This window comes from Varanus komodoensis, unplaced genomic scaffold, assembly GCF_004798865.1.
Source record: "Varanus komodoensis strain SLA01 unplaced genomic scaffold, ASM479886v1 scaffold29_1, whole genome shotgun sequence".
NCBI classification, from domain to species: Eukaryota; Metazoa; Chordata; class Lepidosauria; order Squamata; family Varanidae; genus Varanus; species Varanus komodoensis.
In genome coordinates this window covers 3400842-3420538 of record NW_025335759.1, presented here as the reverse complement: position 1 = coordinate 3420538, position 19697 = coordinate 3400842, and the positions used below count along the sequence as shown (strand labels likewise).

At 44.1% G+C, this 19697-nt stretch overlaps 1 protein-coding gene and 1 non-coding gene across 16 annotated transcripts in view; both read right to left on the bottom strand.

The window, feature by feature from the left end:
• The window catches only part of PUM1 (pumilio RNA binding family member 1), a 60996-nt gene that overhangs the window by 3055 nt on the left and 38244 nt on the right, over window positions 1-19697 (bottom strand). For 7 of the 15 annotated variants that reach the window (XM_044435368.1, XM_044435382.1, XM_044435369.1 and 4 more), the window contains 12 exons: window positions 13691-13842; window positions 12791-12929; window positions 12538-12681; window positions 10058-10351; window positions 9082-9318; window positions 8006-8273; window positions 6523-6652; window positions 6246-6380; window positions 5334-5471; window positions 4345-4470; window positions 2886-3007; window positions 1066-1258 (listed from right to left, as the gene is read on the bottom strand). In XM_044435368.1, the coding sequence (XP_044291303.1) occupies window positions 1066-1258; window positions 2886-3007; window positions 4345-4470; window positions 5334-5471; window positions 6246-6380; window positions 6523-6652; window positions 8006-8273; window positions 9082-9318; window positions 10058-10351; window positions 12538-12681; window positions 12791-12929; window positions 13691-13842 (2078 nt within the window). Of the gene's footprint in view, window positions 1-1065; window positions 1259-2885; window positions 3008-4344; window positions 4525-5333; window positions 5472-6245; window positions 6381-6522; window positions 6653-8005; window positions 8274-9081; window positions 9319-10057; window positions 10352-12537; window positions 12682-12790; window positions 12930-13690; window positions 13843-19697 lie in introns of those variants that run through there. The other 8 variants (XM_044435370.1, XM_044435374.1, XM_044435377.1 and 5 more) reach the window with 4 other exon arrangements.
• LOC123026120 lies at window positions 17404-17484 on the bottom strand. Its single transcript, XR_006415249.1, has one exon. It is a non-coding gene; the product is annotated as a small nucleolar RNA SNORD103/SNORD85 (small nucleolar RNA).

Sequence of the window (19697 nt, the reverse complement as noted above, 5' to 3'; positions counted from 1 at the left end):
CTGCTTTACTGATATTGGGTTGGATCCAAACTTATTCATTCTTAGTGAAAACACACTATGACCATTGAACTTGAGGTCCAACAATTCGATGAGTCTGCCTGGAGAATGTGTAAAGGCGCAATTCCACAGGTTGCATCCTTGATGCTCATAAACCTCCAAATTTGAAGGTTCACAGGAATCCTAGATAGAGTGGGAGGAGCAGATGACGTAACCTTTGCTTCCCTGCCCCCCATTTTGCTAGATGGGCTTTTCTGCATTCCAGAGGCAGCTGGCACAAGTCTCTCCATGCTCTGATTCCCAGCCCCAAGCTGAGAATCCGAAACCCCTTATTAGGGCCCTTAAGATGCTGCTTTAGGACGGGAGGACTGTTCCCTTCCATCCAGATCCAATCAACTCTTTCCACTGCTTCTTGATGCGGTCAGTTAAAACTGAAAGACTGATTCAGAAAGAGTGGGGGGAAATACAGCAGAGGCTCTTTGTTCTAGCTCTGCACTATCCATCAATCATTACAGGTGCTTGTACTGGTGTGGCTGGCACATCCGACAGAGCTGCCCGGTGATGTTGCACAGAAAGATTTATGCTCTTGGGTTCTTCCCAACAATGTATTTATGTAGCATGCAACTGGCACCCTGACCTGTTTGGGATCTGCAGTGGCTGCAAATTACACAAGCAGGGTTTTATCCCTCCTTCTGACTAGCACACAAGCAGAACAATGCAAAATGAGCGAACATGCACATTTGCTTGGTTTATATAATCTCTGCAGATTTTATAATTTGGATTAATGTCAGTGCAGAATTCTTTTGCTTTTAAGCATGGCACAGAGAGAGTTCCACCTACAACAAATTCAAGACAGGACCAGAACAGCGACAGCTTCCACTTTCCTCACAAGAAACCAGGTGGAGAAGAGGATGCTCCAGGTCCTTGCTTATTCATCCCATGGATGAATAATGAATACGGCCCCACAGGTGAAGCTCTCTGGGCAGTTAAGCTCCCTAGGAAACCCTCTTCGCCTGTTTGTTCTGATCTCGGTTCAGTAATATTGGCAAATCAGGACCTGCAGCTCACCTTGTGCATGACGATTTTTCTTTGGGCTGGCTCTGCCACATCAATCATTTTCTGCACCACGTAGTTGGCGTACTGATCTTTCATCATGGTGTATAAGGCACTGTGAGGGCCATCGTTCATAGTACACACCTCGTCGATCAGCATGGCACGCTCGGTGCGGGAGGCGTGCGTAACACATTTCTCCACAACGTTGCTGTAAAGATTGCCACAAATTATTTGTGATGCACAAATGGAGCACACTAATGACTCACAAACCAGTGATGCTGCAAAATGACTCCACAATACAGATGTGAATTTTCACACTGGAGAAACTGTATTTATAGTAAGATCTGAGTGGTAATGTACACTGAAAGGAGTCGAAGCAAAGCTTTGGGATCATTCACTCCCTCAGCATGGTCAGAAGGAATAAACTAGGGCTCCGTTTCACTCTGATTTCTTGGCTTGGCCTACATGAAAACCAGGAATCAAGATTTAAAACAAAATATAGTCAACTGCTAAAGAAGCGGACTACAAACCATGGATTGTTTTGCTGCATTATTTTACAATCTAGAGTTTAGTTTAAACCATGATACCTAGTTTGCACGTAACAAGCTAGGAATAGACAAAAGTGAAATAGAAGAATCCTGGTTTATTCATTCATTCATTCATTCATTCATTCATTCATTCAATTCCTTTATTCCTTCCTTATTCCTCCAAAGGAAGAAAGCTGTGTTCATGCATGGCACTTCAGACAGATTCCTTTCTGCAAATGCACAGAACATTAAACTATGGTTTAACGTTATTTATGAATGCAGTCAGTAGCAAACTATGGATTGCTTCAAACTAGGAAAGTAGGTAAGAAATCACTACATGCAGGGGGATGAACACCTGAGACCACTGGGAGGTTTGGTCTCAGCTTCAAATTGTGATGTGATGTTACATCTCAACCAAGCCAATAAGAACTGCAACTAAGACCATACACAGATTGTCTACATTTTCAAAAGCTTTATAAATTTGTCAGTCAGGCAGTTTTGACTTTCAGGTGTCTGAGACCTACCTCTTTAACCAAACCTCCCCTGAGGTGTGGCCCAGGCAGTGATCACTACAGTTTTATTGTCCGGCCATTATTCCTTTTATTGAATTTCATTGTTTTGCAAAATTCATTGGAAAGCAGTATGCAAATCTGTGCAACAATGAAACATTTAGTAGGATTTTTAATACTGGCCTTTAACAGTGGTCTCCAGGCTGACAACTATTATTTGGCAGCTACTGCAAATTATTTGGAATTAGGTCTCCTACTTTGTTTATTTAACACTAAGACCTCCTCCTTCAGTTAGAATACTATGTTTTTATTTTGTAACTTGGCTAGAATTGACCTTTTTTAGAGTGGATCCTATGTGATGAACTGACAGGTGCCATCCTTTGCTCTGCAGCCAGAGCACACCAGAAGGAAAAGCAGTGGCGGCTCTCAGAGCTGCATTTTCCCCCTCTTTGTTCGCAGAAATGGCCAGGCCACTGAGCCCATCCAGCTCAGGATGCAGCGTATTCATGTGTTCCTCATGGCCAGACTCCCTGCCCACTGGCTTGCCCTCCCAGCTTTTCCTTGCCTCCTCCGAGAAAGCTGCTGCATCCTCAGAAGAGAAGTCACAGTGGTGCTTCCCAATGCAGCTGGCAGGGATCCGGTGCATGTCTGCGCAGGCCCCCTACTCAAATTTCTCCTCTTAAGAGCACATGTATGACTGACCATGGATTCGGGAGAGGAAATTCTCTGTATTCTATGGTCCTGGCACTCTCCCGAGGAGTGTAAGGTGCTTAGTAAAATTACAAGGAAACCGGCATACCTGGCAAATTTATGTTGACTGAGTACAAGCACATTGCCTCTAATTTCTGCAACTATCTTGCTTTTATCTTCAGGCCGCCCATGTTCAAGTACGTGTTGGATAACGTAGTTCCCATACTGATCCTGTTGGTCAGACAGCAGAAGTGCATCAACTCTAGAGCGACTGCATGTGTTAAAAACCCTTAACCGGATTGTTTTATGATTTACCATTTGAACCTCACTTTCCCCCCACAAAAGGGCCCTCGGGGTGGCTTACAGACACAGCAAGTGGTAATACAACACCATAAAAAGGGGCAAAAAAATTAATGCACACACACAGAATGGCAAGGACCAGTAGTAACAGCAAAGGAGTGCTCTTTCACTCAGACCTCAGGTAAATAACATCATCTACATGCTTACCCAACAATACTTCTGGGTAAGCATTCCACAAACAGGGCGCCACTGCAAAAACATGGGTTTCCTTCCCCCACCTAACCTCTCTGGGCAGGTACAGCTAGAGCTGAGATTCAGAAAATGCTGATGAGGAATGCACAGTGCACATGCAAGGCTCTGTGCCCCAGTCCCAGACTGTTTACCACTTCACAGGTCAGGACAAGTCAGACAGAAAGACAGTGGAGATCTCTTAATACCAGGCAGATAGAAATATGGAGGAACAGGGTTAAACATCAAAGATACCCAAGGATCTAGTTCAAGGGCAGGCAGACATCAGGCTTGTCTGATCGGCTTTGTCTTTAATAGAAACCCAAAATCTACTAACTAAGCCCAGATGGAAAACTACTTAGAATCAAGCCGTGCGCTTTGCAGCAGATTCCAAAACAGGGATTTGTTTTCAGTAGCAATAGTGGGTGAGTTCACAGCCCTGCCATACAAAAACCCACTCCTGGATGCCCCATGCTTTCTTCATTTCAGCTGCCTAATTTAAGCGGAACAGTTTGGATGCTGTTATTAAAGAATCTGCCAATCTACTGCAAATCACCCAGAAATCTAGCCATAGATTCTGATCTACTTTATGCCCATTCCTGATCTAATGAAAACAGATACATATAACCTGCAAGGAAAATAAATCGGTCCTAATACTTAACTCATATTTCTTTCCAGCCTTTTCTCTGGGGAGCTTACGGTGTAACTTACCTTTTATCTTAAAAGAAAAATCTAACCAATCTGGCTTTAAGCCAGAGAATGTACACACACACTTGGCACTGTAACAAAACTAAATAATAAGCACACCAATCCCAACTGCAATATTTTACTGAAGAAACTTTAGTACCAAGGTTCCAGGCCTTTTAAGAGGGTGCTTCTAACTTTAAGGTATACAGAAAGGAAGACTCTACCAAATGCTAGTTCTCCTGTTGCTCTGGTGGGGAAGAAAACGAAATTGGAAAATGTCAACCTTCTATGCAACTCTAAGCGGGCATCCTGCTTTGGTCTGCCCCCTTTACCAGTGATCTCGCAAGTGCTACCTGCACAAGCTGCTCCGTGTGTTGATGAAGCTCTTCCAAGATAGGGAGAGTCTGCTCCGGTAGACAGTGCTCCAGGATCCTCTGAATGACACGGCAGCCGTAGGGATGGGTAGACAAGGCAAACACCTGAGTTCAACAGACACAGGTGAGGACAGGGGAAAATTCCTTACTCAGAATAGCCTAAATTTCAAAAAATGGACAACTGAGACATTCTGTGGGACACAAAATATAAAATATGTGCTGGCTTTTGGCTACTGTGAGGCCCCAACAGACGGGAAACAAGACAAACTGATGAACACTGTGCAGTTCAGTGAAAAATTATTGCACCAGCTTTCAAAATGCTCTCACCACCCTGATCATATAACTGAGCAACAATGTAAGTAAATGTTAAATTCTAATTGGGCGGGGAGGGGGGGTGAACCAGCAACACTAGGATAGGAGAAACCATTAAGTTCAAGGGCCACCATTAGATTAACGAGAAAGACTATATTCTCTGTGCCCAGTGACTTTTATACTTCCAGCTCCCTACCCACAGCTGTCCAAAGGTCTCCTGAGAGGACTCTACCACCCGTTCTCCTTTGCTTTTCCTTATGTACAGAGCTCCAGCTCCGCCTCTCATTTTTTTCTTCTAACGCCCTCCTCAAAGCCCACCTGTCTGTAACATTTATATTTTGAACCCTTTAGTTTCACGTAGGGGATTGGGACCAAATCTAATGGGACTGGTATATAATCCTCCTTTAAGAAAATTTTGGAGGGAAAGTCCCCTAGGCAAGACTTCTTTTTCACTAACAGTATTTTGTAAAGCAATGTGCACTCGGATGCTTATTAATATTCAGCAGATACACCCCTTCTTATTTCCAAGTATTTATCCTAGAATATGGGTTACCGTCGCAACGGCACATGAAGAGCATAGCACAACCTCTTTAACGGTGGTTTTCCAGTGAAAATAAAAGAGGTTTCGATTATGAGTTTCAAGCACAGGCACTTACCTGCCCCTTGAATGCATCAATAATAAACTGCAGTGACTGGGGCTGCACACATTCAATGCACTTCTGCACAACGTGATTGCCGTTCTGATCTTTCACACACTTCAACACGTGGCCATCCAACTCCCGGACCATTTCATTCTATGGAAGGAGGGGTAAAGGGGTGGGGGGGGGGAGAGAGAGAAAGAGAAAGCACCACCAGCATCACAGCTGGCAAGCGCTGCAGAAGCAGGGGACCCTTGGAAGCTGCCTCATGCTAGCTCAGACTCATTCCTCCAAGCCCAAGACTGTCTTCTCTTGGCAGGTGGTGGTTCCCCAGGACCTCAGTTAGACAGAGGTCTCTTCCATCATCTGTCCCATGTTTGCTTAAATTGGAGATGCCAGGAATCAAACCCTTGACCTTCTGCATGCAGAACAGGCATCCTACTACTGAGCTTGGTCCTATTCCACTTTATGGAATGTGTCCAATCTTCTAAGTCCATCTCTCTCAAAGATTACAAGGAGTGGTTTGCTTAGCATCCTTTTCATCTCTGGGGTACAAAGAGAGTTGGATCTCTAAACTGGAGCTCCTCTTAACTCAGATCCAGGTACTGATCAGCACTTCCCTTACTCAGAAACTAACAGCAAAGAACAAAGACTTGGAAGCATTGCGTAAGGAATGCTTTCCTCACTAGGGTTCTGGAAGAACTGATCTGGAAGCCCACTTGCGGCATCCCTCTCAGCTACGGACCCCGAGTATAGTCTTCCCCAACATGTATTACTATTTGTACACTTACACAGGTCACAGAACAGATGCACCATAAAAAAACTAAAAGAAAAACAAGCCACAAAGACAAAAGCCGATGTAATTTAGTTCTGAACCACAAAGAACAATGACATCCAACATCAAGAAGTAAAGTTAAAATGGAAACTTACAATTACCTGCTGGTCTGGAGGGATAAATTCAAGAGCTTTCTGTATAACTCTGCAGCCATACATTTGTAAAGCAAGAGAGAGGACATGCCCGCGAATACGTTCCGCCAAGGCAAGTTTTTGTTCCAGGCTCCCAAACTAGATAGAATGACATTATAATGACAGCAGAGAGATTAGAATCATAAAGAGTAGAGATTATCTAATTAAGTTTGGATGCATTTTTTTAATGCAAAGCAAAACAAAAATAGCCTTTAGAAATAACACTGTGAATAAGACTCACCTCAAAGAATTTCTGGATCACATAGTTCCCAAACACATCAACCATCAGCTGATAAGCTGCCTGTAGGATTTCATTGAAGACAAGCTGCCGTTCAGCTGGGGTGGCACGTTCCAGTTTAAGCTGGATAAACCTGCAGATGTTGCAATTAAAAAGAAAGGGTTATGCCTTTTCCCTGAACTGAACTGTCTGTTACTAAAGAAATTTAGTTGCCTTAAATGTTTTCTTCAATATCTGTTGCAAAACTGAAAACAGCATTAGCGATCTAGCCCAGAATGCATAACTTTCAAATGTGCGGCTAGTGAAAGTAAACATGAGCTTCATGATCTGGAGGCAGCTTACCTGATGGACCATTTCCCCCCCTGCAGATCCCCATGTGCACCTGAGATGTGGCCACCTCGTATTACTTGCCATTCTTGTAGCAAAAGAAGACTACCACAGCTAGAACTAGAGTATGTATTGCAGGTGGTTCCTAAACTTTGACTAGGGATCTAATGCCACTTTGCAAATTAATCCAAAATGCACCCTGAATGCAAAGAAGAGTACCTCTTCTCCAAACATGTTTACAAATTCCTGAACAAATATCTGTCTAGCTGGGGAAAACAGAAGCACAGTATCTTAGAATCACAGAACAGTAGAGATGGAAGGGGCCATGGGCCACTGGGTCCAACCCCCCGCTGTTGCAGGACCCGTTACACCATCCCACTCAGAGGGCTGTCCAGTTCCTTTCTGAACGTCTCCAGTGTGGGAGAGCCCACCACCTCTCCAGGCAGCTGGTCCCACTGTCGTATTGCTCTGACAGTGAGGAAGGTTTCCTTGATGTCCAGCCTGAATCTGGCTTGCTGCAACTTGAATTGGCTATTCCATGTCCTAACTCTGGAATTAGCAAGAAGAGATCTTGACCTTCCTGTGACGGCCTTTGAGGTAATTATAGAGGGGTATCATGTCCCCCCTCAGCCTTCTCTTCTCAGTGCTGAACAAGCCCTGTTCTCTCAGTTTCTCCTCATAGGGCTGTGTTTCCAAAGCCTGGATCACTTTTTGTTGCCCTCCTCTGGACCCTATTTAATTTTCCTGCATCTTTCTTAACTCTTGGTGCCCAGAACTGGACACAGTATTCCAGATGAAGTCTGACTAGTGAGGAGTATAGAGGAACTACTACTTCTCGTGATTTGGAGGTAATACTTCTGTTGATGCATCCCAAAATAGCATTTGCCCTTTTGGCAGCTGCATTGCATTGTTAGTCTCTTGTCCACAATTACTCTGAGAGCTTTCTTTTTCAGTTCTGTTGAACTGAATTATAATAAGTGTTATAATACAAGATTACAACAGTTGTACCTTATTTACTTTCTTTTTATTTCACAGGAAAGTTGCTCTGGAGAGGTTTATGATAATACTGATGCTTCTGTGCGCCAAGGAATACAGAGTACTGCATCTCTTTTCAAAGAATGAACCTGAACATGCATACAAAAGAGTTTTCCCCTCATACCTGGATCCATGTTGATCCTGAGAGAACTCCATGATGTGCCCAGCAATCTCTCTCAGCTGCAGGTTTGGGTAACGATTATTGCGAAAGTCTTCGAGCAGCCTGCTGCGACCCGAGGGCATGACATCAGACATCCCATAACGCAAACGTGAGGAAGGGAAGAGCGTGCTGCTGGGACTGAAAAGGCTGGAGGCGCTGCTTGCACTGCGGTACTTGGCTTCAGCACCAGGGGCGGCAGAGATGTAACGGCCGCTTCCATTTGTGAGCCCTCCTGTGATAATTTTTAAAATGGTCTTTGAAATACTAAGATATCTTATCAGGCAACAGATAAGAAAGAATAAAGGCTGTGAACATACAGCAAAAAACAATTCCTCCATTCTGAACTGAGGCAGAGTTATCTTCTGGTTAAAGATATACAAATACTGGAGTCCAAATGAGTGGCTTGGTTCAGGCATAAATGGAAGCCATGTTTGCCATTTTCACTCAGCCCTCTGCTCCGGGCTCAATCCCTCTTCAGCCTCTACGAGGTGATCAAAAGGTTCCCCAGGCTGAAAAAGGTCCACTCTCACGGCTGAGACGTTCCTCTGGAGTCCTGCTCTCACTATGCAGCTGACAGCCAGTAGGGGTGGAAAACCCCGGTTCAAGGGGTTGATGATATAGCTTCCCAACCTACCAAGGAAGTCCTCCTTCCAGATTTATCAGCTTTTTCCCCCTATTCCCTGGGAAAGCAAACTGTATGCTCAGCCTTTCATATTACCAGATCCCCGTGCCCTTCCTTAATTTAGCAAAAGCAGGGCCTTACCCTGCTGAGGGTCTCAAGAGTCAACACTACCGTGCAGAACAGGACCCAGGAACTCCACAGCAAGTTCGGCTCATCCTCTCTGTGCTTTGCCTCTACTGTCAAGGAGGACTTGGAGGCCCGGGCAATACACACTAGCAATGCCCAACTTCCAAGTCATTTATCCTTTTAGAATATGCAAATAGCCAACCACAAATGTCGGATAGCACTTACTGTTTCACCCAAAATAACTTTACAGAGTACAAAGGCAGACAACTAGAACAGTAGGAATGCTGCTTACCAAGGTTTAAACTCGAAGATGATCCATGAGAAGATAAGGATGGTGGTGGGGTCTGAGAATGGCCAGGTCCTTGACTAGGCAGAGGCATGCCAACAGGCCCCGGAGAAGATGAAAATCCAAGGCCATTGTAAAAACTGTGTCCGATAGGGGTCAAATTGCTAGAGGTTCTCTTATACAGGTCACTGCTTCCTGTTAAGGAGTCTCGGCGAGAGCCACTGCCTGTATTAGAGTTTGCAACTGAAACGGAAAGAAATAACAGATATAATTGGATGAAATATTCAAACAACAGAGACGGGAGAAAGAATATTAACAAGCAGAGATGCTACATCTGGGCCTAATATAAATTTGAACAGTACAAAAGAACCCCAAGCCATCTAAAATATGCTCTCTAAGAATTCAACTTAATGGAACATAGTTTGAACAGTCGTTCCACTCAATATTTAACCCAGTACTTTTCTGACTGAGCCAGTGTGATTCAGTGGTCAAAGTGTTAGCCTTTGACAGGGGAGGAATAGCTTCAAATCCCCATTCAGCAACAAAATTTGGCAGGGGGCCCTGGGCCAATCATGCCTGAGTATAAAGCTACTTCATGGGATGGCTGGTTAGATGAAATAGGGCAGATCATATACGCCAACCAGAGATTTCTGGATCTCTGCTACTTCTTAGCACTCCCCTGGTATACAGGTAAAACAAGACGTATGACTCAACTGAAAGCATCCCAATTTCACACTAGGAAATGTCTGTAGGAAATCCTGGCTTTGAGTTCTTGTTTCAGTGTATGGATCTTATGTATTTTAGTGTGCACCATTCACAGAGCTTGGGTTACTGGATCATTTAGAAGTGCAACCAATGAAGCTCTATTAGATAGATCAAGGGCAGAAAAGTTCAGCAATGATCTGCCAGATCAAATCTTGACCCTAGTTCATCACACACAGAGACACACACCCCTCCCTCTAAGCACAGCTGCATGTCCTACCTGCTGTCCCAAAGCCTCCCAGCGCAGACCCCAGTGTAGCACCAAGGGAACTGCTGCTCCCAAAGCCAAGGGAAGTGTTGGCAGGCTGGGCGGAGCCCTGAGAAAAGAGCGAACTGCTCTGGGAATTGCTAGTTAGGGAGTTGTTGCCATAGAAGGAGCTGGAAGCCAAGTTGCTGGTGGGCTGCTGCTGGGGCTGGGGTTGCTGAGTCCCCAGAGGGCGAAATGGTCCATTGGTCGTTCCTGCTAGACCGCCAGCAGCACCATTTGCTGAAGCTGCAGCAGCTGCAACTGCTACTGAGAGAGAGAGAGAGGAAAGGAGGGAGGGAAAAGGCAATTCAATTAGCATGTTTACACAATGCAATCTGGAAACTTCTCAGACCTAGAGTCCCAGTCCAACCCTCATGGAGCCCTGCCCTGGATGCCCACAGTGTCCTTTGTCCTGCCTTTTTACATTCTGCCCAATTCACTACTGCAATGTGAGCCATTAAAGTTTTTCCAAAACTTGACTGGACTCTAAGGTTTAAAGAGGTTCCCTGCCCTTCCTCTATGCAGTTCATTACACATACCCTATGCATTGGCTTGATCTGACCACTGTCAGTTTTACAGTCACTTCTGTTTTGTTTTGATTGAATTTATTGTTCTGGTTTTGATGATTTTATTGTATTGCTTTGTTTTATCAACTGTTCTATTGTTCTGCTTTTAATCACGTAAACCGTCCTGAGATGCGATAGTGAAGGATGGCATACAAATGTTTTAAATAAACAAATACGTATTCAGCAAAAAAGGCCAGCAATGATTTTTGCGTGCTACTTGGACCTTTAGTGCACGAATGTGGGAAAACTGCGCTACTGGATTGTGACCCACCTCGCCAAAAGGAATCAGTGGCTCCAGTGAGCCCAAAGCAGACTTCCCCTGAGGCTCTCTGCCTGCCCTCTTGCATAGCCTGCACAGAGGAAGGCGATCCCGCCGTGTGCCTCTGCAAGTGCTTCAAGCTTACAGCAAGGGCGGCCCCCCTCCCCCCGCTTTTCATCACCTCTGGGCCTGCCCCATTCCAGGCAGGGGGGCACGCCCAAACCAGCAGCCCATTTAGCAATGGTTCTGCTTGGGACTCCTCGAAGAGCAAGCCCTGCTCTCCCTTCAGCATCCTTGCAGGTGAACAGTGAAGTGCACTTCCACTTTGAACACAAGAGAAATGGGAAAATGGAGGGAAGACCTGCAATTTTGAAACACTTGACTCTTTATTGTTTGTATATTTGTCCATATCCAAACGAAAAAAAAAAAAACCCTGAGCATTACTACCTTCCAACCTTCTGGAAAGTAGGTAAAAGATGCTGCAAGTAAGCTGTGTTCCTGAATGTGTCTAATTAGAAGCAAGCCCCACTGAGCTCCGTGGAAGCTTGCTCCCAGGGTAAACAGGCATAAGATTACAGCCTCGGTCAAAAAGGTCAACCATTTCACACTCACGTTCGTTAAGAATTCATTTAGCTTGTCTGCTATACATTCTCCCGGCCCTTCTAATGGAATTTCTCCTTCTCTGGCTGGTTTCCTGATTCCAAAGATGCATTTAAAGCTACGGTATTATTAGCTTTTCTATCATTAGCACTTTGCTCCTCAAATTCTTGGCTTGATTTACTGTCAAGGAAAAAATGTCTGCCAGTTTGTGCTCCTTCTCTCCCTTACAGGAAGCATTTACGCCTATTACTGCCTCCTCAACTTCAGTTTTTCAACCACTGTAATGCTTTTAGGCATCAATGCCTGCTTACCTGGGAATATCCTAGTGAACCCAAGAGAGATTTATCTCTGATTAGACTAATTAGGCATGTTGGGGGCCATATCTAATTTGGAGTAGCATAATGGGTTTAAATAAATGCTGAATTTTCAGAAAGGATTTAAACCTATTTTTCCAAGCCTTCTACAAAACTTCTATTTTATTTAGAGACATCTCTTATTCTGCAATTAAATTTTATTGTAATGGACTTTCTAGGCAATTGTCCATTCCATTTACATAGTATCTGATTGTGCTCATCAGAGTGGTTCTACAGTACTATGGTAATAATATAATAATGATATTTTTGATCCAGGGCACCATTTAAAATGAAAGGATCTCATTGTTTCCTCCCCTCCCTGTTTCTTTCTTTGCTCCCTGATTCTTTTTCTCAGCTCGTTAAGTTACTGTCCTGTGGAGCATTTCTTTATCATCTTTAGAAATCACAGTCCTGATTTACACTAGACAAGGCGAGTGTAGCTGAAAATGCATTTTTCTACTTTGGCTGTGCTTTGGGGGAAAGAGGCAGTGGCAGAAGTGTTTTCTGTTAACAACCCAGAATTCAAAACTTCAACAAGCCATAGATATCCTTTCTAGTTTTTGGGGTCTACCAACCAGAGTTTGTTAGTGCAGCTGGGTTTGCACAACAAAGACACCCAGAATTCAACAACCCCCACTACAGGTTAGTGTTATGTGCAAACAGAACAAGACTTGCCTGCTTGTGCTGCTGAGGAACTGATGATGACAGGAGCAGGGGCTACCAGTCGTACTGGGGCTCCCAGGCCATTCCTAGCCCCTGTATTCACCACAAGAGCACCTGTTTGGTCATAGTAAGCTGCAGGAGCCAGCACTGGATAGCCTACGAAAGCAGGATCAATCAGTCACACTAGAGAATTTACACAACACTTTCCTGTGTATTGTGCAAGCCGCCACTCAGCACAATCTAAGCAGAAAAGAAAAGCTCCTACCTGGCATCCCTGCTGCCAGCCCTTGTCCAAAAGCAAGAGCCGAATTCACTGCTGCTGCAGCCACTAATGGGTCAGTTTGCTGGCCCTGTTGGTTTTGATTTGGTGTCAACGGGCGCTGACTGGCTCCTCCACGGAGAACCTGAGACACCGAAAAGAAACAGAAAGGAAACAGAAATGTTCTTTGTAACTGGTTGTCCTCAGGAGTCCAGAAATACGGTCCCCCACGGCAACCACAATTTAATTTTTGGCAACCAACAGTAGCAAGTTCTTTAAAAGCAAATGGCAGCCTAGAGAAGCTGGGCGCACCCCATTCAAAAGTGACTCTTGCCTGCACATTATGCTGGAACACAACATGAGCCCCACACGTTGTAGGGGAAGGGCTGCAACACACTAACATTGCTCATTGCTCCTCTCATGCAAAACACCCTTGCTTAGCACCGGAGGCCAACAGAAGGACACATCATGCCTCAGATGATGCTGAAGTGTCTTGGAAAGCACTCTCCCTTTTTTCCAGTACAGCCATTTGATACTTGGGTGTCTGGAAATCAAAAGTGTGCGTAAGCTGAAAGGATTTGTCCCCTGTGAAGACCACCATTCATCTCAAAACAAAAAGCCCATTTTCATGTCAATTGTGTGTTTAAATCGGAACATATCAAAGAGAAACAGTCTAGAAAACAGTTCTCCCTTGAAGGATCCCAAGTTAGACAGACAAACAAGGGTGTAAAAATAGAGCAGTGGCGACCTGCTGCATCAAACCACCAAATCCTTCAACCATTGCCTCGTTTCAAAAACCATGCAGCAATTCGGGCTCTCTGCTTCTTCTTCAGGAAAGAGGCACCCTTAGCACCTTGACACGCGTGCTGAACGGAGGCCAGCTTGCACCTGCACGGGGCGGCTCACCTGCTGCTGTCCTTGCTGGGTCTGCTGGGTGGTCTGCTGATTTGAGGAGTTTGTGGCGGCGGCGGCGGCGGCAGCTTGCTGCTGGAAGAGGCTGGCAGGGTACACTCCCCAAGGAGCCACGCCATAGTACTGATGAGGGACAACCGCAGGCCCTAAAACACCAACACTGATCTTATCTTCTGCCGGCTGCACAGCAAGCGCCCAGGCCTTCGATTCATCCCACATTAACAGAGTGAGGACAGCAAAGGGTGGATTTGCCCAAATGAAGAGACTGTGCTTTTTGCACATTGCTAATTAGTACTTGATTGTATCATGGGAGGGATAAATAGAAGCAGTACACCTCACATTTCAAAGGCATTTGGGGCTTTTGGCAAAAGCAGCTAAAGCCATTGACCAATTTAAATTCTCAATTTAACTGCTTTACTTCAGTCCTACCTGAGCTTTTCCAGCTCTTGAAGGATAAGCTTACTCCTGAGTAACTAAATTTAGAAATGAAGATTTAGATGGGAACACATTTCCTACCAAATATCAGACAGGACCATCTTATGAGACAGAGTATCTTCAGTGGCTGCCTAGCTTGCTGACCTTACCCATCTTGCATGAAAAAAATGTGAATAAAAGGTACAAGTTAATAATATTTATTTAACAATATCATTTATAGCTAGTTTCCATACAAAACACTTCTCACAGAACAATCCTCTGACCGCAAGACAGTATTATCCAGGGGCAACTGGAGTCTTTGGATCCTCAGTTCAAAGGTCGAAGATAAGAATTCTGAGCAAAGAACTGGGGACGTGCCTACAGATCCCCTTCCCCGAGTCTGGTAGCTTATGAGCATCCTAAATAGGTTGTACCTTAACGCTAAAAATACATTTTTGGGCTGGGCACCCAGTGCTCTTTTCTGTGGCTGCTGACATTGACTAGCCCACCCTCATGGACATCGTATTTTTTTTTAAAAAAATCCATTGGTCAACAAATCTTCCTAGCTATGGGTATAGTTTTAATCCAGGACATTATGTCTACATATGCCTTTTTCCCACAGCGTGTCCAAGTGGCAAGTGACCACTTTTCCATTTTTAAGTCAGAAGCATCTCACGCTGTCATGTCATTAATGTGGCTGTTTTTGTTTCCTCAAGCACTTTCTTTGTGAAGGGCTTTTGACCATACTAGTAATGCTTAGCCCGGCTTGGTTTCTAATTCAGTTTTACTGCAGCCTTTTGAAAGATTAAGGATGGCAGAGCCCTCTATCATTCCCATGCTATCATCTACTCACAAATAAAACTGCTGTCTGGTGACATTTCAGCATCCACGTTGTTACAAAAATACTGCACTTGCAGGTATTGGGAAAAATGGTGGATCGCTGCTGCTGCTGCTATCATGCTTATGATGATTATTAGCTGCACGTTTTCTTAATGGCCCCCAAATGATTGGCAGTAGAGGGAAATATATTTCTGCTGGGAAAGCAATCCTACCTTTAGGTTTAGAGTGCACTGATGTCAGAGCCTCTGACGTATTTTAATCCTTGCTGGCAGGGTAGAAGAAGCAGTATTCTTCTCCCTTCCTTCCTGTTCAGGGGGTGGGTGGGTAGGTGCGGTTGACCTATTTTCCTCTAATTGTAAGCAACAGGAGGCATCTTATTCACACCAGCTCCATGCCTGATATACATTCCCCTGTCAAGTTGCAAGGGAGATTGGGGAGTGGAAAGATTCTGGGCTCCTGCATATGATTTCAGGAAATGCTGTCCTACACATCACCTTATTAAACCACTGAGTCCACTTAGTTAATCATATAGTTGTGCCCTCTAACCAACTGGGGCAGCACAGTGCTCTTCTGAGATGACAGACAGACAGGTTATTGCTTGTCATAATTTGATAAATAAAAATCTATGTTCTGAAATAAAGGGGTGTTTCACGTGTGAGTTAACTTCTAGGTACAACACTAATATTTGACATTATTAAATGTCACACAAATACTATTCTCATACAAAGGCTAAGCATTCTGCCTGGACTATAAATCAACACATTTTTAATGGTTAGATCAGGCATTCTTCTGAGCAAGAAGTATCTGAGGTACAAACTGGAATAATGATTTAAATGAATGAATGAGCAAAATACAAACCTGTTCATTCACAGCAATTTAAATCATATTTTAAAATCAACTTGATTTTCATTAACTTGTGTGTGTCCCCCACACACCATCCAGTCTGTGCCCAGACAAATGAAGTGTCACTGCTATTCTGAAAGATTACCTGGATGTTTGAGCAGGGCATGAATGGTCTCTAACAGAATATCTGTTTAAATGCTCTAAAATATTGTTAAAAATATTTGTTAAAATATTTGTTATGATATTGTTAAGTATCGGTATTTGTTAAAATACTGAATGCTCTGTGTAGAGCATTCAGTTAATATTTGTGCATCACAGTGAAAATATACTTTAAATTTATTGAAGTAGCCAGTTTAGGTTTCCTGTTTCAAAAGAGGAACTATAATTAGGCTGCTCTTGGCTGCAATGACAGAAAAATAGGAAAAGGATCACAGAAATTAAGTTTGTTTCTGCTTTATTTATTTTCAGCAAGCAGAAGATGAAAATAAGATTTACTATGCACATTTATTATATTTCTATTTCATTTCTGCTCCGAAGAGTAGAAGGCATTATTAAGGCTTCTTTCTCTTTTCATTAATCAATCAAGCCACACAGTCAGGTTAGGCTGAAAAGTAGCAAGACTGACATACGATCTCCCCACTAGCTTTGTGGCTGAATGGAGATTGGTACCTAAGTCTCTTTTGGTCAACAGAAACAGCTTAGCTGTTGGACCACAATACGTGGGACTTTATGGTTGAGAATGATTTTGGATGTAGGCTCCTAACATCTAAAGCTACCGCTCAGGCCATCTGTACCACATCTTCCATATAAGTCCTGTGATGACAGAGTAAGCTTCTCATTGTCCAAGGATGACCAACCAACGTATCAGCACCCCATCACCTGCCTCAAGTCCTACAACTGGGCGTCAGATCATGACAGCCATTACACAACATCTTACAGGCCATAAGGAGAACACTAAGTCCCTCCTCTTACGATGCTGAATGCAGCTACCATTTTCCCACAGCTCCATCTGCCCTATTCCATTGGTTTCTGTGTATAACCAGCTAAAGAAGAAGTAAAAAAAATAGGTACTACTAGTCAACCAGCAGCTGCCATTTGTTTAAGAAGTGCTTTAAGGCAAATGTATGCATTTCTTTTAAAAATAGCTTTGCTGAGTGATCCTGTGGCCTCCTGGACAGCATCTACAGAGCATCAGGATTCTCAGAGCTGTGAATTCAATCTGGAAACTGATGATCTGCACACAAAGTGCTCCACCTCCCCCCACAGCTGGTGTAGAAAAAAACACACTGGCTGCCTCTTCCAGGTTTTACACAGCACCCTTGGAGAACAGAGTAAAGAAGGGATTCCAGGGCTGGGGAGGAGACCAGAGCCACTAGGATACAACACACCCTGGTGGTATTCCAGCCTTCTTCCCTTCCTGTCTGAAGCACTGCAGATGGACAGCCAAAAGCAGCTGTCTAGCTAACTTGCTGAGGGGGAGGAACGGGGAGGCAAAGATCAGCTCTGCACTTCTCGTGCCTCTACAGGATGCCCATAACACTCCAAGTTCAGAGGCCTGCAGGCATCCCCAGTGGACTGTGCCATTAATGCTTCAAGTATCCCAACTCATGTCCAGCTCAGAGCAAATGAGTACTTACAAAAAGTTCTCATCAGAGAACTTCAGTGAGGGCAAGAGCATCATCACTGCTAGACATGAATAGATATCTAGGTGTTGGGAGTGAGAGCGGTGGTGGACTTGGGCATTTGTTCTCAAGGACTGCTGAATGGACTTCAGAAGAATCCGAATCGGAATGTGGAGAGAGGATAGGCTGTCGCAAGACACAGATATGGAAAAAAAGGAGGCACTCAGGTGGGCAGGCAGCCCATGGGAATATTTGAGATATACAGTAGGCAGGAGGGAACCGTGAACATGAGAGTTTCTCAAATGAAAGCCAGGCAGCCTCAGCTATTCACTCCACGATGCATGAGCAGAGGAGGGTGGCCCAATTATGGGCTCGGTGCACAGAGAAGAGGGCCCCTCCTGAAGGGATAGGCCCCAGTCTTGTTCCTAAGGAGAGGAGGTAATACTGGGTTGGATTCAACAAACTGCTCTAAAAAGGCGCAGAGATTCATTCTGGGTGATTTGTGCTTTTGGGTCAATAAAGAACACTTTGCAAGGAAAATGGTCTGTGGCTTTTGAATCCTCAAAGAAGGAACCTTGGCTCCCAACACTAGATATGTTCTGGGTCTACCCAAAACTGTAACATGAAAACATGCCCTGCTGCCTCGCTAGAACACAGGAGAATGGAGACAAGACAATATCTGGCAATGTTTTTAACATTTGGACCGCCACAGTTCTTATCTTAATTATAAAAGGCATCTTCATGAGGCCATACTGAGCTTTATATCAATGAAGCAACAATGATGAAATTTATCTATCCATTCTCTGACTCATTAGTTAACTGTGATTAGAAACCAGGAATGTGTTGGGGAAGCGAAGCTCTGCCTGGCTAATTCAAGTTGTCCATCTTGTAATCTTTAGAGGGTTTGTTCTAAATTGCAAGATGTTTTGAATTTTTAGCAGCTATGAGCTCCCAGCAGGAAAGGAATAGAGTATACATGCTTAAAATATGAAGGCTATAAAATCAAAGTGAAGGTATTTCAGATTAAAATTTCAGGGTGAGAGGCAAAGGTGTCCTGATCTTCCCCGTTTTTACCCACTGGCACTTGCTTCATAGGGGCAGTGCTGTGCCCGGAGGCTCACAGCCATATGGGCACAGTCTTTTGGGGAAATGTGCTGTCTAGAGGAACACCACAGCCAGCTTTCAGTCAGTGTTCATTCCTTTACACACACACAGCCAAGTAATCAAAATTACCTCCCTTATCTTTGCTGCACAAGAATGCTGGCAAGATTAGGGGATGTGTGCTCATCTGTTATCACAGGTTAGCTTCTTTCATTTCCAGTCTGGACAAATGTCCTCTGAATACCTGAACCATAGTTAAGCCCTATCAATCTATATGTTAACTGTGGATAACGCCAACCAACATTTCTTCTTAAATGGGATTTTAAAACAGTTTTCAATCATAGCCATCCTTACACACAATTAACAATGGAATCAAGACAAGTTTCAGCCATCATTAGGAAAGTCAGTTCCCCACTGAGAGGGAAGTGTAGATGCATGTGGAAGGAAGGAAGTCACCACATGCAATAGCACCACCACCAAAACCAAATACATACTTATACTGTACTAGTGCGGAGTTTAAGAGATAACCTTGTCTGAAGAATGGGGTATTGCTATAATAAATAAAATAACACTGTGACCCCAATTTCTTAACTGCAGTTCAGTTAACACCTTTCTTACAACCCCTTAATAAAGCTTAATTTGTAGGTTATTACCTCACTGTTAGCCTCTCATTTCCCTGACCAACCTAGCAAAGGAATGTTCATTATCTTACTAGATCTAACCTATACCTAAACAACATAAGCACAGAGGTTTAAATAATGCAGCCTATGCCCTGGCCTTCATCTGTTTCCTTTTGAAAGAGGATACTTAGTTCCCACAGCAGTGCAACACTATACACACTATACAGCCAAGGGGGACGTGGGGAAGGTGGAGAGCTGGTGGAGCAGGAGTGAACCCCAGCTGCCAAAGCCCCGCACGTCTGCCTCTGACTTTGCCAGGCCGCTGGGGTTTCAGCTGCTTCAGTCATGAAAAAGACTTTAATGGACAAGAGGGCCTCAAATACTGTCCTATTTGAGGCTCAGTTCACAGAGTCAGTCCTGACACAGTGCTTAACAGATTGGACAGTATCCAAAGTGCCACCGGCTGAAGGAAAACAGCCAATAGTGCCGTTTTCGTATGTCTGTATAAGGTGTTGCACAAGCAAACACACCTCTGCACTCAATTTTGCTTTCCTCACCCAA